This window comes from Balaenoptera musculus, chromosome 2, assembly GCF_009873245.2.
Source record: "Balaenoptera musculus isolate JJ_BM4_2016_0621 chromosome 2, mBalMus1.pri.v3, whole genome shotgun sequence".
NCBI classification, from domain to species: Eukaryota; Metazoa; Chordata; class Mammalia; order Artiodactyla; family Balaenopteridae; genus Balaenoptera; species Balaenoptera musculus.
In genome coordinates, this window is record NC_045786.1 from 16,858,160 (window position 1) to 16,875,600 (window position 17,441).

Sequence of the window (17,441 nt, forward strand, 5' to 3'; positions counted from 1 at the left end):
ACCTTAAATGTAAATGGATTAAATGCTCCAACCAAAAGACATAGACTGGCTGAATGGATACAAAAACAAGACCCGTATATATGCTGTCTACAAGAGACCCACTTCAGACCTAGGGACACATACAGACTGAAAGTGAGGGGATGGAAAAAGATATTCCATGCAAATGGAAATCAAAAGAAAGCTGGAGTAGCAATTCTCATATCAGACAAAATAGACTTTAAAATAAAGACTATTACAAGAGACAAAGAAGGACACTAAATAATGATCAAGGGATCGATCCAAGAAGAAGATATAACAATTGTAAATATGTATACACCCAACATAGGAGCACCTCAATACATAAGGCAAATACTAACAGCCATAAAAGGGGAAATAGACAGTAACACAATCATAGTAGGGGACTCTAACACCCCACTATCACCAATGGACATATCATCCAAAATGAAAATAAATAAGGAAACACAAGCTTTAAATGATACATTAAACAAGATGGACTTAATTGATATTTATAGGACATTCCATGCAAAAACAACAGAATACACATTCTTCTCAAGTGCTCATGGAACATTCTCCAGGATAGATCATATCCTGGGTCACAAATCAAGCCTTGGTAAATTTAAGAAAATTGAAATCATATCAAGTATCTTTTCCAACCACAACGCAATGAGACTAGATGTCAATTACAGGAAAAAATCTGTAAAAAATACAAACACATGGAGGCTAAACAATACACTACTTAATAACCAAGAGATCACTGAAGAAATCAAAAAATACCTAGAAACAAATGACAATGAAAACACGACCACCCAAAACCTATGGGATGCAGCAAAAGCAGTTCTAAGAGGGAAGTTTATAGCAATACAATCCTACCTTAAGAAACAAGAAACATCTCAAATAAACAATCTAACCTTACACCTAAAGCAATTAGAGAAAGAAGAACAAAAAAACCCCAAAGTTAGCAGAAGGAAAGAAATCATAAAGATCAGATCAGAAATAAATGAAAAAGAAATGAAGGAGACAATAGCGAAGATCAATAAAACTAAAAGCTGGTTCTTCGAGAAGATAAACAAAATTGATAAACCATTAGCCAGACTCATCAAGAAAAAAATGGAGAAGACTTAAATCAATAGAATTAGAAATGAAAAAGAAGTAATGACTGACACTGCAGAAATACAAAGGATCATGAGAGATTCCTACAAGAAGCTCTATGCCAATAAAATGGACAACCTGGAAGAAATGGACAAATTCTTAGAAATGCACAACCTTCCGAGACTGAACCAGGAAGAAATAGAAAATATGAAGAGATCAGTCACAAGCACTGAAATTGAAACTGTGATTAAAAATCTTCCAACAAACAATAGCCCAGGACCAGATGGCTTCAGAGGCGAATTCTATCAAACATTTAGAGAAGAGCTAACACCTATCCTTCTCAAACTCTTCCAAAATATAGCAGAGGGAAGAGCACTCCCAAACTCATTCTACGAGGCCACCATCACTGTGATACCAAACCCAGACAAAGATGTCACAAAGAAAGAAAACTACAGGCCAATATCACTGATGAACATAGATGCAAAAATCCTCAACAATATACTAGCAAACAGAATCCAGCAGCACATTAAAAGGATCATACACCATGATCAAGTGGGGTTTATCCCAGGAATGCAAGGATTCTTCAATATATGCAAATCAATCAATGTGATACACCATATTAACAGATTGAAGGAGAAAAACCATATGATCATCTCAATAGATGCAGAGAAAGCTTCTGACAAAATTCAACACACATTTATGATTAAAACCCTCCTGAAAGTAGGCATAGAGGGTACTTTCCTCAACGTAATAAAGACCACATATGACAAACCCACAGCCAACATCATCCTCAAAGGTGAAAAACTGAAACCATTTCCACTAAGATCAGGAACAAGACAAGGTTGCCCACTCTCACCACTATTATTCAACATAGTTTTGGAAGTTTTAGCCACAGCAATCAGAGAAGAAAAAGAAATAAAAGGAATCCAAATCAGAAAAGAAGAAGTAAAGCTGTCACTGTTTGCAGATGACATGATACTATACATAGAGGATCCTAAAGATGGTACCAGAAAACTACTAGAGCTAATCAGTGAATTTGGTAAAGTAGCAGGATACAAAATTAATGCACAGAAATCTCTTGCATTCCTATACACTAATGATGAAAAATCTGAAAGTGAAATTAAGAAAACACTCCCTTTTACCACTGCATCAAAAAGAATAAAATACCTAGGAATAAACCTACCTAAGGAGACAAAAGACCTGTATGCAGAAAATTATAAGGCACTGATGAAAGAAATTAAAGATGATACAAATAGATGGAGAGATATACCATGTTCTTGGATTGGAAGAATCAACATTGTGAAAATGACTCTACTACCCAAAGCATTCCACAGATTCAATGCAATCCCTATCAAACGACCAATGGCATTTTTCACAGAACTAGAACAAAAAGTTTCACAATTTGTATGGAAACACAAAAAACCCCAAATAGCCAAAGCAATCTTGAGAAAGAAAAACGGAAGTGGAGGAATCAGGCTCCCTGACTTCAGACTATACTACAAAGCTACAGTAATCAAGACAGTAAGGTACTGGCACAAAAACAGAAATATAGATCAATGGAACAGGATAGAAAGCCCAGAGATAAACCCACGCACATATGGTCACCTTATTTTTGATAAAGGAGGCAAGAATATACAATGGAGAAAAGACAGCCTCTTCAATAAGTAGTGCTGGGAAAACTGGACAGGTACATGTAAAAGAATGAAATTAGAACACTCCTTAACACCATACACAAAAATAAACTCAAAATGGATTAAACACCTAAATATAAGGTCAGACACTCTCAAACTCTTAGAGGAAAATATAGGCAGAACACTCTATGACATACATCACAGCAAGATCCTTTTTGACCCACCTCCTAGAGAAATGGAAATAAAAACAAAAATAAACAAATGGGACCTAATGAAACTTAAAAGCTTTTGCACAGCAAAGGAAACCATAAACAAAATGAAAAGACAACCCTCAGAATGGGAGAAAATATTTGCAAATGAAACAACTGACAAAGGATTAATCTCCAAAATTCACAGGCAGCTCATGCAGCTCAATATCAAAAAAACAAACAACCCAATCCAAAAATGGGCAGAAGACCTAAATAGACATTTCTCCAAAGAAGATATACAGATTGCCAACAAACACATGAAAGAACGCTCAACATCATTAATCATTAGAGAAATGCAAATCGAAACTACAATGAGATATCTTCTCACACTGGTCAGAATGGCCATCATCAAAAAATCTACAAACAATAAATGCTGGAGAGGGTATGGAGAAAAGGGATCCCTCTTGCACTGTTGGTGGGAATGTAAATTGATACAGCCGCTATGGAGATCAGTATGGAGGTTCCTTAAAAAACTAAAAATAGAACTACCATACGACCCAGCAATCCCACTACTGGGCATATACCCTGAGAAAACCATAATTCAAAAAGAGTCATGTACCAAAATGTTCATTGCAGCTCTATTTACAATAGCCAGGACATGGAAGCAACCTAAGTGTCCATCAACAGATGAATGGATAAAGATGTGGCACATATATACAATGGAATATTACTCCGCCATAAAAAGAAACGAAATTGAGTTATTTGTAGCGAGGTGGATGGACCTAGAGGCTGTCATACAGAGTGAAGTAAGTCAGAAAGAGAAAAACAAATACCGTATGCTAACACGTATATATGGAATCTAAAAAAATAAACAAAAAAAAGGTCATGAAGCACCTAGGGGCAAGACGGGAATAAAGACACAGACCTACTAAAGAATGGAGTTGAGGATATGGGGAGGGGGAAGGGCAAACTGTGACAAAGTGAGAGAGTGCCATGGACATATATACACTGCCAAACGTAAAATAGATAGCTAGTGGGAAGCAGCTGCATAGCACAGGGAGATCAGCTCGGTGCTTTGTGGCCACCTAGAGGGGTGGGATAGGGAGGGTGGGAGGGAGGGAGATGCAAGAAGGAAGAGATATGGGAACATATGTATATGTATAACTGATTCACTTTGTTACAAAGCAGAAACTAACACACCGTTGTAAAGCAATTATACTCCAATAAAGATGTTAAAAAAAATACATTGCATATTCAAAGTCAAGAAACATTTTAATCAACATTGAAATTTTTCAGAAGTTGGACAAAAGTAGAGCAGTGACAGCCTAAGAAGCCATGGAATGGTTTCCAGACAGGAGTACATCAAGATCGTTAGTTTTGCCAGCATCACGTCTCTGCAAGATGATGATGGGGCCGTGAAGAAGGGCGCTAAGTTAACTCATGTCAAAAGTCATGGTCGGGGGAGATGCCCAAATCACTGAAAGGAGCATCACAAAGACCAGAACCTGCTCTCCATCCCGGAAAATCATCTCATTCAAGCTGCCGAAGGGTGAGACTCAGTTGTACCATCACCAGACAGCAGGTCCATTTCAATCCAACATTCTGCCAGAGCAAGCGACTTTCCAACTCTATTAATAGGGCAGTGATAAAATTTGGTATTGGCTATGAATGTTACACGTTTATGGAACTCCTACATCATAATAGGTACCATTCTAGTTAGACGTGGAGATGAGAGACAATCTTTCTATAAAGAAAAGCCTTTTCTTGGGAGTCACCGTTGGACAACAAAACTCTACTGTCTGATAATTTCTCACTTATTTGTAATAAGGACCCTAAGGAACAAGAGTAGAAATTATTGAAGAAAGATTAAATTGGATTCAGCCTACTTTTACCATTCAGGATTTTAACGTCATTGGAAAGTAGTAAACTGCGTGAGATGAATGAGGCAACTTCTTTTGAACAGGAAGATTTGACTCTTCACAGATTGGTCCTCCCCCTTGACTCCTGACCACACTGTGATGAGTAACAGAGTATTCGCTTTGCTCTATAGCACTTTAAGTTTTCCACCAAGCAACATACTTTGTGAGCATTCTCTTCCTCTCAGAGAAGTCCACATGTAGGGCTCTCACCATCAATCAGGCAGGATGGCTACAACGTGCTTCCGGGCTAAGTGAGTGGGATTTCCAATTTCCTAATTTTACTTTCTGTTTTCCAGGCTGCATTGTGCACAGACTCTTCTGTATAGTGCTCTGAGAAACCTGCAGTGATGTGTTCTCTGTCTTTGAGTGTCTCAAAACCACCAGGCAAATTCTGGAACAACTAGCTTAGTGTACCTGCAGGTGGGGTCGGTGCTTCTCAGACCCAAATGGATGGGCGTATGGGTCATCTGGGGAATCTTGTTAAAACGACTCAGCAGGTCTGGGGTGTGGCCTGATACTCTGCATTTCTAACAGGCCTTCAGGTGACGCTGTTGCCCCTGGTTCTCGAGCAGCCAGTCCCTCTGTGGGCACCTGTCGAGATCATGCAGGGCTACGGCGTGGTAGGAGGAATGGAGGGGGAGATGAGACCAGATACGTGCTGGACTCATTCCTCAACCTGCCTAAACTTTGGAGTTCTCATTTATCAAGTGGAATAATGACAAAGCTTAGCTCCCAGAGCTGCTGTGAAAATAGAATGCTCTCAATATAAAGAAGTATAGTGTTATCACCATACAAGATTCCCATAGAGTTTACTCCTTCTCTCCTAAAATGATAGAATTGGTTCACGGGAACTTTACTGCTACTAAGAAGTGACATACGTATGATAATATGATGCTCTTATCTGTATCGTCTTGCAATGTTTCTTTGGAATATTAAAAATAAATGCCAGAGATCATCCTGGTCTCACTTTCTTCTTGGTGCTAAGTTGTACTCAGTTTGAAGACCCCTTCCCTCTGGCTTCTCAACCCCTGAGCTGAAAAGATGCTTAAGACCCCTTCGTGGATAGAGTTTAGGGAAATAGAGCTAATTCTTGGCAGAACTGCTTTTTAATGCAACACAACAGCTCTATCACTGGGAAGCAGAAACATTATGGAATGTTACAAAATCCATCTGATTTGCAAAAAGATAAAGTGCAATCCAGCCCAAGTGGTGATTAATATGTTAGCAGGGAAGACAGGAGATGGAACAATAAATAATTTTCATGTTTGAAGTTAAATGTTTCAATCCTCGTGACCTATTTAATTCTTGACTTTGGGAAGAATTCTACAGTGATTTAGCTCATTAAACCCAGGAAGAAAAGCCTAGCTTAGCAGCTAACTAGGGATAAGAAATGGGTGAAAAGCATCTATGTTTAAGGTTTCTCAAACAATGAAACAGAAAACATTAATCTATGGCCCTTAGCGTTCTTCAGAAAGTATCTCTGGATTAATTCTGGTAGACTTCTTGTAAGTCATCATGTTTTCTGGAAACACCCATGAGCATAAATAGAGTTTAAGTTCAGTAAAGTGATTACCCAACTCTGGCTCTTTTCTCTAAGCAGAGAGACCTAAAACTCCACTGAATAGGGAAAATGTCCTCTTCTTAGTTAAATCCTGGAAGATGCCAAAGGTGTCAAGTGTCCAGAGAGAAGTAGGCATATTGATTCACTGGGAAGAGCTGGGCAGAGCAATCCACCCTCATGGAGGTCCTGTGCTTCAGAATTTAGTTTTCCTATAATCAGAGGAAGGTGAAGAAAGAACCATTGGCACATGGATGGTGGGAATGAGAGGAGGCCAGTTGTGTTGCAACAAGCTTTCTTAAGCATTTACTCTACTCTACCCTCCCCTCTTGTCTTCATTTATTATTATTATTATTACCACTACTATTATTTTAGTCCCAGATGGAAAAGAAATTTTCCTAAGAATTACCAAGTAGCTCAACTTTGCCCTTTCTCAAAATTTAGCTTAGCTGCATGCCTAAACACTGTCAGATTTATTATCTAGTCACTACAAGAAAAAAACTTACCAACAGATATTTGGGAATTTCATTAAAAAAAAGAAAAAAATTTACAAAATGGAATATAGAAACATTTTATACAAGATTTGGAGTTGAAAATTTTCCATTTATAATGCCAAATTCTTTATGCCTTATCTTGACAAGTATCCAGTTTGGGTTGATATTCTTTCAGGAAATGTCTTCTTAATCTTCTCTCCTTATTAGGATATTATTTTTAAAAGAGAACTTTAAAAAATCTTGAAAGTTATTTGATGCTGGAATAATACCAATATCTTTAACAATAACAAAGCTAATATAATAAAAGCCATCAGGTTTGGGATATTTTAGGAAAATGTTTAATTCAACTGTTTCTTTGGAATGTAGTAGTCATAGTTTGGAATTTAAGTTACAGTTCAGTTCTATGTAGTTTTTTATGCAACTCAGTGTCTGAGAATACAAATGTCGTTTAAAGTTAAGGCTTCGCTGTTCATTTTGAATCAACAATTTACAAGTGTCATATTGTCATAGAAAATAAAAATTTCTGTAAAAAAAATTTGCACAAAATTTTATGATGGTACAAAACATGAAGCAATAATATACCAGTAAAATGAAAACATTTTACTACAGAAAGCTTTATAGATCTCAATAAAGAAAAAAATATGTTATTTTACACCTTTTAAAATTACGAAACAATCTAAAACAATATAAACTGAACATTTTGTAACACTGCCTTTACAAATTAATAACTTTATAAACATATAATTTTTAAATATATTTATCAGTGCAAGATACTTTCAAATTTAAAGTTGCAGTATCATTTTTCCTTGGCTGAAGACAACTGTAAGCCAGTTGCCTTAAAGATAAATCAAGTCTTAATGCTTTCATCCTGGTACGATTATAACGGCTGAATGGATGCCTCTGGAGATAAGAATCTATTCTTCTTTCATAGTGATCAATACTTTCCTGGAAACAAAAGGCATTCTCAATTCAATTAGACCAGGATGAATGGACTTTTCCCCTCCATGATGCAAATGTGACTCCCGCAAATATATTTGAGTGAGACCTACAGCAGTGCCGGAAGGGAGGAAGTTCTTACGGTACAACACGGCATGGCACAAATACACGGAAAACAACCAAAGCTTCTTTGGGTTAATTCAATGCTGCCTGATAAGATATTTACCTCTCTGTGCCATTGGAGGCTTAGGTCTTGCCAGCCCCAAGGCAGGCTTTTTGTTTGGGAGGCACTGGAAGTTTCTAGAAGCATTCATTCAAGTCTCTGTTTTTTCAGGGTTGCTGCTGACTGAATTCTTAAAAACATTTGTTTTGACTTTATTCATTTTCTTCCCCTCTGTCATCTTAAAATACTTCATCCCCAGGCACCAGGATTTATTGTCGCTTTCTTAAATTAACTGTTCTTTCTTCCACTTCCCTTGTCTGACTCAATACCAAAACAAGAAGGCTCTCATGGGTCATTTTTGTGTATTTGGATGTAAAAATCTCCTGTTTTTGGATATGGGGAGAACTCTATTCCTTTGGGTCTCACTTGAAAGCCAATTAGTATTATTTCTTCTCTCAATTTATCACTATTTCTATTAAATGCAAACATTTCTATCAAAGATCATTTCGATTGGAATAGACAGACAAACGGCTTTAGGAAAAAAGATACTGTCACTTTAACCAGTTAACAAGGAAACCAAAGTTAGACTTTGGAGGGCAAAGTTAGGAATTTCCCTTATTTATTTATTTTCCAACATAAAGTCTAGTAAAAGTGTTTGCCATTACCAGCAGGTTAAAGCTGCAAGTTTCTTTTCTGGATAATGGCAAATGCTTAAATCCTAAGAGAGAAAAAAGACAGAGAGATAGGAGAGAAAGAGTTTACATTTGAAAATACATTCCATATGAAAGAACAGTAAGAGAGAATATTGCAGCTTTATACAAAAGGGTCAAGAGACATGAAATTGAACTACGGAAAAAGCAGAACAATTAAGCCACGTTGCCAAATCTTCGGAGCCCTTGCCTACCCGGAGGCTGACATCTCACACTAAAATATACTTTCTTCTTAGTCAGTGGGCCACCAGGGTTTGATTCAAGAGGAGGGCTTTCACCAGCGAGAAACAGGGCGGGTTAATGTAACACAATGAGAAGCAGTACAAACAAAAAGGCACTTGAGAGGACGTAGACCAGCCAGTGCCAAGGATTCTTCGTTGTGGTTGTCGGCATCACACCCAGTTGCCAGCAGTGCTTGGTGATGGCACAGTTTTCTGTATGGAGTTCACAGCACAAGGTTGAGTACAACACTGGAAAACATCGAGGAAATCTGACGGTATTGCTTCGTAAACAGAGCTGACACACTAGACTGGTACTGAGGCTACGGTACTTTAACAGAAAACATCCTACTCCTTCTTTGCCTATGCACGACGCGGGCGATGATACACAAGGCCAGCTTCAGGAGTCCACTGAAATGTGGTTACTCGAATATATTCTGGGCACTGGGCTGCAGGTAGCATGTCCATCAAAAGGGCCCCACTGAATACACTTGGTGCCAGCATCTTGGATTTTGCAGTTTCCGAAAAGAATCCAGAAGAGGAAGAGAGAGAAGGGAAAGGGGGAGTCCAAATGAATTATTAAGTCAATCATACTTGGTCTCAACACCAGCATTTGATTATTCAAAAGAAACCAACAGAAAGAAGCTGACTGTACAGGATTCCGATTGTTAACACAGCTAAGTTGTTCACGTCTGTCGGCCGAACTCATCGAAGCTCCTGAGAAAACCTGGCTTGGCATCATTAACGCACTTCCCAGCCTGAACAGTGAAAGATCAGCCGGTCCCCAGCTCAAGCTCTGTCCTCCGCTCCACTCTCCTGCTTGCCTGGTCACCTCTGTCTGCCTTCATGCCTCCGAGTAAGTACTCTGTGGATTCAGTTTGTCTTTTTTCAACTTCACGCCATCCACAAGTTCGAAGTTATAGTTCTCCAGGGCAGATAAGTTTCTTTCCGACATCCCGTTGTGCCAGCAGGCACAGTACAGCACGACCCCGCAGACAGCGCCCAGGAGGACGCCCAGGGCGCTCATGGCGATGATGGTGATGAGGATAGGGTCCAGGGTCTTCAACACGTTGCCCGGCTTCCTGGAGATGTTCTCATCACCTTCTCCCGTGCCTTGGTATCCTGGGGTGCTCCCTGGGGAGAAAAACGAAATTGGCTCCGTGAGCTGCCAACGTACCAGATGACAGTAGACAGAGAAATGGAGAAGAAGGAAAGAGAAAGGAGTGAAGCACACGTCCAGACTGGGCTGTCCTCCCCAAGAGCCTGCGGGGATTTCTGCAGCGGGCGTTTGGCTCCCCCATCGCCAAGAAACACCAACGTTTAGGTTTGACTCATTGCTGGGAATTGAAGGTGGGAGGGAAGGGTATTGGGTGTTGGTGCTGTGATTCTGACAGGAAGCTTAGCGCATGGAAACCACTGACTCTGGGTAAACAATGAGGGTTCGGTTCTAATCTAATTTCGATTTCATGCAGCCCACCATCTGTGAGATTGTAATCTGTATTTCGTCCTTGGACAGATATGAGGTCTGTAAACTTTGCAAAATGCTTCGTCACACATTTGTCTAGAGGGGGATTTAACCATTCCTGGTGCATCTGCCTGATCCCAAAACCGGGCACGAGGAACCCGCCCAAGCTGTCCTTCTGTGTGGTACTGCTACCACCTATCAAATCTTCAAGTTTCCCCCTTGAGTCAATGGTGGTTTCACTCAAGAAGGAGAGGGCTTTCAGAAAGAAGGAGGGCATGCCTGCTGCTGACATTTAAAGTGGCTTATGGCTCCAATCTAGAAGCTGGGTCAGTGCTGTGCTGAATAGAACACATTTAATAATCAACATCTTTGCTGCCCTGGTGGTTTCGCTGGAGATGGTTACACAGCTCTGCACTCAGGCACTGGGGAAATGTTTTCTTTAGAGTGGAACATGAGAAATTACTAACATGGGAGCTCTGAGTCTCATTACCTGGGACTAGAAATGAGACTAAAATGTCAATGTGCAACAGGCCTGGTGTTTACTTAATGGTGTTCTCATCAACAAGGATTCCAATCAAAGAAAACTAAAAATATGAGACGCAAGTCCCTAAATAGGGGGAAACAAGCCATGGGGACATATTAATATTCTCTCCTTGATGCAACATTGTTTTGAAACAACCTCTAATAAAGTTTACAACCCAGCGTGGACTACATAACTAAGCTAAACGAGTCACGTGTTAATATGACCAACCGCAGACATGGTGCCATCTTTATTTGTCTCCATCAAGTCCAAGTCTGGCTATAGTAGGTCCACATTTCTAATGGCAACAGGTGCTGCTGTTGATGGATAGGGCACAGAACTGCTGGCAGCAGCTGTGAGTGACGCTGGGGCAAGTGTCCAACACCACCACTGCTGGCAGGAGGCGCAGAGACTTCTGGGAATAAAATAATATCAGGCAAGGCCTAACTCCGACCAAATGTCTTGCGTTGGATCACAAAGCAGTGTTCAACGAAAACACACATTTTCGAGTTAATCAGTCTGAAGTCTGAGGCTACCATCTAATTTGCTGTGTTGCTTAAGGCCAAGTCACTGCTCTGAGTTTCAATCTCCTCATCTGTAAAATGGGGATAAATACACTCAGAGAGCGGCTGTGAGGATTAAATAAGATAACTCCTGTAAAGCGACTGGAACATACTAGCTACTCAGTAAACCCCCATCATCATCAGCAGCATCATTATCATCAACACTGTGATCATTATCGCAAAACGAGGGTTTCAGTAGAGAAGGCTGGGAACAGATGGCCCAAACAAAACAGATTATCACAGAAATTGGGCTCCCGTTCTCTAAAGATTATATCTGGATATCAACCAGGAACAAGAATTTGGGTTGGTTTCAAATTATTATGTGAAAATTATTGCAGGTCTTTGGGTAAGAAACCATCTTCACTAGTTTCCTGTGTCCATAGTTATAAAATGAGAGTGTTTCACGTCATTGTCCTCTGAGCCCCCTCTTCCAGCTCAGGCAGGAAAGGGCCAGGGTAGCACACGTCCCCAGGGCTCACCCCCTTACACAGGCTGACGCTCTTACTGTGTGCGGCTCCCAAGTCTGCAGAGCAGGTAGGAGAGGGCACTCTGACGAGAGCCCAGGCACAGTACCACGGATGTGGGTGTTTATTTCATGTGAGCTGCTTTGATACACCAGGGCACCAAAGTTCCAGAAAGCTTCTTCATAAATATACTGAAAGCCACAGTAAAATATTTTAAAAATCGGTCAGCAAGACAAATTTACCTGTTTCGTCGATTTTACTTTCTGGGTTCTTTTTATCCAGGTCTGCTGGTTCTGACAAGTCAAACAAAATTGAAAGAGATATTTGAACTGCCAACCAAATACAATACACACAAACTACATAAACCTTTACACATACAGACACACACACACACACCCCACACTAATGGCTCTGCTGGGTTTCCTTTGGAGTTTTTAGTACAATCTGACCCCACCAAGTAACTGGAGAGCTATAGAGAGGCATTGTTAAATGACTAGGGAATTGGTGTCAGATCTAAATCCAGGAAGCACTGCTGGAGCAGAGAGTGTTGTCTTAGGAGAAGAGCAGGGTGGAGGGAAATGGTTTTGGCATTTGGAGTGTGGGGAAATCTGGTGAAAATAGAAAACAGAAGTGGAGTTGCACATATGGCTACCATCCTGTGCTTTTGTAGATAACTGCTTCGTAAGTGTTAGTCAGTTTCTCATATGGTATGTCAGCTCATTAAGGCCAGAGATTGTGTCCTGTGTCTTACCAAAAAAAAGAAAGAATCTGGAGGGAGTGGAGTCCTGGTATCCCTTATGGTTCTGAGTAGAGCACAGGGACCTGGTTCACTGCTATGTCCCCAGCATTTAGAACAGTGTTCAGAACATATGCAGTGCCTCGATAAATATTTGTTATATTAATGCATGAATAATTAACAAAGAGCTGATAATCTCCCAGCATCCATGGCTAAATATTCAAGGAAACATATTTGTCGAATAATTGTAGAATTATCTTAGACGCCTTTTCATTGTTACAGCAATACAAAGTTTTAATGGTGCTTTAGCTGTGACTTTCTGAGTATAACGCCCAGCAGTAAGCACAGCTAAGCAGATGAGTCACATGAAAACAGAAAGGCTCACGGACTTGTCTTAGCTTCTATACATTCACTGTAGCACTCGGACGCTGCTTTGCACATAGAAGGTGGTCAGTGAAAACCTGTTGGACCAGATTGAATGTACTTCTTGGTTTCAGCTGGTAGAGCTTTTGCTCTCCCATTCCAAAAAACATCACCATCAACCTTCTCATCTTGGAAAAGGAAAGCAAGTAGTACGTGCCCCGTGTAACTGTATGAAACATACATTTTAACAACTGTGTAGACCTGGATGTGGGGAATTTGTAAAGTAGTTGCAACTTAAATATTAAGCCTTATTTTCTGTGAAGGTCTGCAAAGTACTGTGGCAGGAAGCAGACCTTTATTCACTGCCCTCTTTTTCCCCCAATTTCTTCAATCGACCCTATCAAATTATTGCCACTTTAGGGATTACGTATATCCAATACATTGTATAATAAAAGCTTTGTAAATTGCTGAAATGACCAAAAACCCATTATAGCCAACAGGCCTCCTTTGTCTTAAATTTGCCCAATAGGGTTATTCCATTTTGTTATAATTAACATCCTATTATATAATGATATATAACAAAAGTTTAAGTGTAGCAAATGGAGCTTAAGACTAATTACTGTGCTATTACATTGCCATTAGTGGTGCTATGTATAATTATGTATCAAGAACTGGGAGAATGAATTGGTTTTCTACGTCAGACTCTTACTCGTATACACCAGATCGATGAAATCCATAAACTCTGAAATACTAGGCAAACTCTCTAAATTTCCTTTATTCTTTTGAGTCAATTCAACTGTTTTTAGAGTCAGAAACATCTACTTATTTGTAATAAAGCAAGGAATAATGGTGTCTATGATTCATTCACAATGTAATCTTCATTAAATCTACTTGATAAAAAATTTCAAAGGCCTGCTGCTTGTTGACACACTCAGATATTTGGAATTACCCAGATGTCTGAGTTTTCCACTTCTCATCACAAGTTTAGGCATGGCGTACACAGCCTGGAAACCGTGAGTTTCTTCTTTGCTATGATCTTTGGATTGCATATTATTTGTGTAGTTTTGTGGGTACCAGCCAGACATTCTAAGTGAACCAGGTTAGATAATGGGGCAGCTAAAGGTAGACTGACCTGGCCTTATGCCCTGTTGTACCAGACCACGCGTTCTATAGGATGCGCTTAGAGCCCACATTAAAATTCGAGCTCCAAATGAGCACGACAAAGACCATTCAGTGGAAAGACACGTGCCCTGAGCAAGCACTGCTTTGGTTTCTACGGCAACCCATACTTACTTGTGCAGTCCTCTTGAGGGATGTGGTTATTGATGCTAATGTCATCCACTGCAATCCCGCCAAGGTTGCCTTTTCCGATTTCACCCTCAAAAATCACCTAACAAAATGAGAGCATTTTCACAGTATTTAAATGTTGGGTCCCAAATAACAGTGCTTACAAATGCTTGTTCAGCTCAAGTCACAGCACGTAAATGAAATTCGTGAGATTTCGAAAGAGCACACGATTCGCTCTTCAATCCATATTAACTGCTTGGGGATGGCATATAACTTCTCCTCACTGTATCTTTGTATGATACAGAATTTAAAACTGGAAAAAAGCAGCAAATTAAAGGAATGTTCATTGTGACAGCCCCAAATAATTATTGAGTAGCATTTTCCCTTCTTTCTCAGCAGTCGGTCCTACGTCTGTAATCTAGGAGACTGTGAAATATGCTACTGAGATTATCAACATTGCAGCAGTATCTCAGGTTCACGAAACACCTGAAATAAAATTTGGAATGATTTCCGCATCTCATTTGCATAACTTTCAAATATTACCCCAGAGACCCCAAAACAGCTACCCGCCCCATCCTAGAGAAGGGGGCCCACCTGGTAAAGTTTCAGAGATTTGTGCAGCAGGACACGCCCCTCTTTCCAGTGGTCCCCTTGGTGTCCAATGGCCATCCAGACCAACTGGTCATATTCCTCTGGCTTCTGGTAGCGCAGTTTGACCCTCAGCGTGCCCACGTGCGAACCAGACATGTGATACCAGAAGGTCATGCAGTGGGCAGAGTTCTGGGAATAAACCACAGGGCTCACCAGGCGAGCCACTTTGCCTTTCTGGTTTTCGTCAGCTTGGGAGTAGATGAAGTTGCCATCTCCTGCTGTGACAAAAAGCTGTGTTAAAGAGAGTGGCCAAATGGATGAACCTTTGTCTCTTTTCTATCAAGTTCTGCTACTCAAACCTTCTCTCCTGGGCTGAGCACCAGAACCCAATCGTGCAGGGGAAGGGAAAGTGGGCAATGGATGGAAACCTCATTGACACTGGAGGCTCTGCTCTCAGCTTCTGTGAAAGCACGTTTGTGACAGAGGCTGTAAACAGCGTTCGTCTGATACCACGTATCTGGAACGCACTGTCACACGGACACGGGCTATGACTTGTGTTGGTCTCTGCACCATTGCAAGCAGATCGGATGTACAGGAAGACCTATTTTCATGCAACTTTAAGATTGCTTCAGCAGCGCGCATGTGAACACAGACACTAAATGGAAACATTTAGATGTATTCTTATTTATTTACCATTGGAGCAGGTAGACTTCTGGTTGATGATGCTTTGGTCACTGTAACTGCTTGATAATAAAGCTGCAGTTTGTCCAAATAATCTGGCAATCTTTTTTTTCCCGCTAAACTTTGATTCTTTCCTCCTAGTTTGTTTTAATGGCTTATAAATTCCTTAAATACACCTGAGAGCTTGAAACTCAGCTGTGAGCCCCGCTCCTGTTTGATGTGGGCTTCTGGTTCCAGGAGAGGTGAGGCTGTACTTCTGACGCTTATTAGAACCTGCCATTTTGGCAACGGAGATGCTTGCCGAGCTTGGAGGACTAACTCCTGGCTCTGTTGTTAATGAACCCCTGTGGGAGCACTGCCTTCTGCCACCACCTGGTCTAAACACACAACTCGTGTTTCACTGTTTGCTCTGCAAATAGCAATGCTACTATAACACCGTACCTGCTGAAAATATGGATCTGACGCTGAGCCTCAGTGGGCAGCAGGATGTTCGGTGTGCTGCCCCAGAGGCTGGTGTGCTTGGGAGATACTCTTTCACTGCGCGTATGTGGGCACATCCTGAGCCAGCAGCGTCCAGGTGAAGTGGACGTGTCCTCAGCCGCTTTCCTCCCTCACCTGGCTGCTTGTCTGAGATGGGTCCCAAGCCCTCTTAATAAAACCGGTGGGCGGGGAAAATGAAAGGAGGGTGGAAATAAAAACCATGGCCCCAGCAGTACGTGTGATGCTCTGGACCACGCAGACTCAAGTCACCCCTGGGGTCTGTTTCCTCCCACTGATTTACCAAATGATGCTCACCTGTGTGTGTATGGTGCCACTTCACTCAGCCCACCAAGACGGGCAGGTAAGACATGCCCTCGTCTTGCTGCTGCCCCCCGTCCCCGATCTTATGGAGAAGAATGAAGTTGAGGATGCTTAGCTTAGATGGTCCCTGAGTCAGGCCGCTTCTCTGTCCCCTCCTGTGCTGCCTTCTGCCACTACTGCTCCCCCGGCCATTGGACACTCTCATCCCCCTGCGCTGGAGCCGTTTCCCACCCGGAACCAGACTGTGAGCACCTCCAGGGTTGGGTTCCCTCCTTTACACCTGAATCTCCAGTGCCCCTCACTGCATCTGCCGTGTATGTGGGCAGCTTGATAGCATATGTGCAATGAAGCAGAGGAAGATGCGGGTTTCGGGAATCCTCTGAAAGGAGGGACATAGCTTCATTGTTAGAGGTCAAATGCAGAAAAGCATGTGGGATTCCTTTGATAAATCCAAAATTGGGCCGCAGGCTATTGTACCTAGATGGTGTTGATTTTCAGAAATCTCCACGTTTGATTTGCAAAGTGCCGCACATGATCTGTGGCAGGCTGTGTGCGTGTGTCTTGTGTGGGGGGCTCTTTTCATCCAGACTTTTTCATGTTAACAAGTTCCTGCCTTTCAGATGTCGGGCTCACCCATCTCTCTTGGCAAGTGATTGTGTGTCTAGCGCTGCAGGGGTTCCTCCTGGTTTGGGCAGACCTGGCACCACTGCCAAGTAAATCGGGGCGTCTGGGAGGACAAAAGAGACCAATCCTTCTGAAGGAATCGCACTTCTCAGCCGCTAATCTAAGACAAGCCCGCCTTTTCTGACACTCCAGCACACAAAGTGCTGATGTTTTTCCTTTCAGGGATTTTATCACAGTTCTGGGTCGGGGACGCTCTCTCCGTTTTCTCAATTAGCCCTGTACTTCTGCAAGCCTTTTAGCTTTTGTCTCTGGCTAACATAGCTTTTAACCTCCTTTGAATGTCAGATCCTACTGAGCCATTTTGCTTCACTTTGCATCAATTTTTCCACCATTACTGCCTTCATTTCAGCTAATTGCATTTGGTTAATTTGATGCCATTT

At 41.3% G+C, this 17,441-nt stretch overlaps 1 protein-coding gene across 5 annotated transcripts in view; it reads right to left on the minus strand.

Moving 5' to 3' along the window:
- Nucleotides 1-7,194: 7,194 nt before the first annotated feature.
- The window catches only part of NRP1 (neuropilin 1), a 137,751-nt gene continuing 127,504 nt past the window's right edge, over nucleotides 7,195-17,441 (minus strand). For 3 of the 5 annotated variants that reach the window (XM_036842417.1, XM_036842419.1, XM_036842415.1), the window contains 4 exons: nucleotides 14,899-15,173; nucleotides 14,311-14,407; nucleotides 12,161-12,211; nucleotides 7,195-10,040 (listed from right to left, as the gene is read on the minus strand). In XM_036842417.1, the coding sequence (XP_036698312.1) occupies nucleotides 9,751-10,040; nucleotides 12,161-12,211; nucleotides 14,311-14,407; nucleotides 14,899-15,173 (713 nt within the window). In that variant the 3' untranslated portion in view covers nucleotides 7,195-9,750. The remainder of the gene's footprint in view (nucleotides 10,041-12,160; nucleotides 12,212-14,310; nucleotides 14,408-14,898; nucleotides 15,174-17,441) is intronic. The other 2 variants (XM_036842420.1, XM_036842418.1) reach the window with 1 other exon arrangement.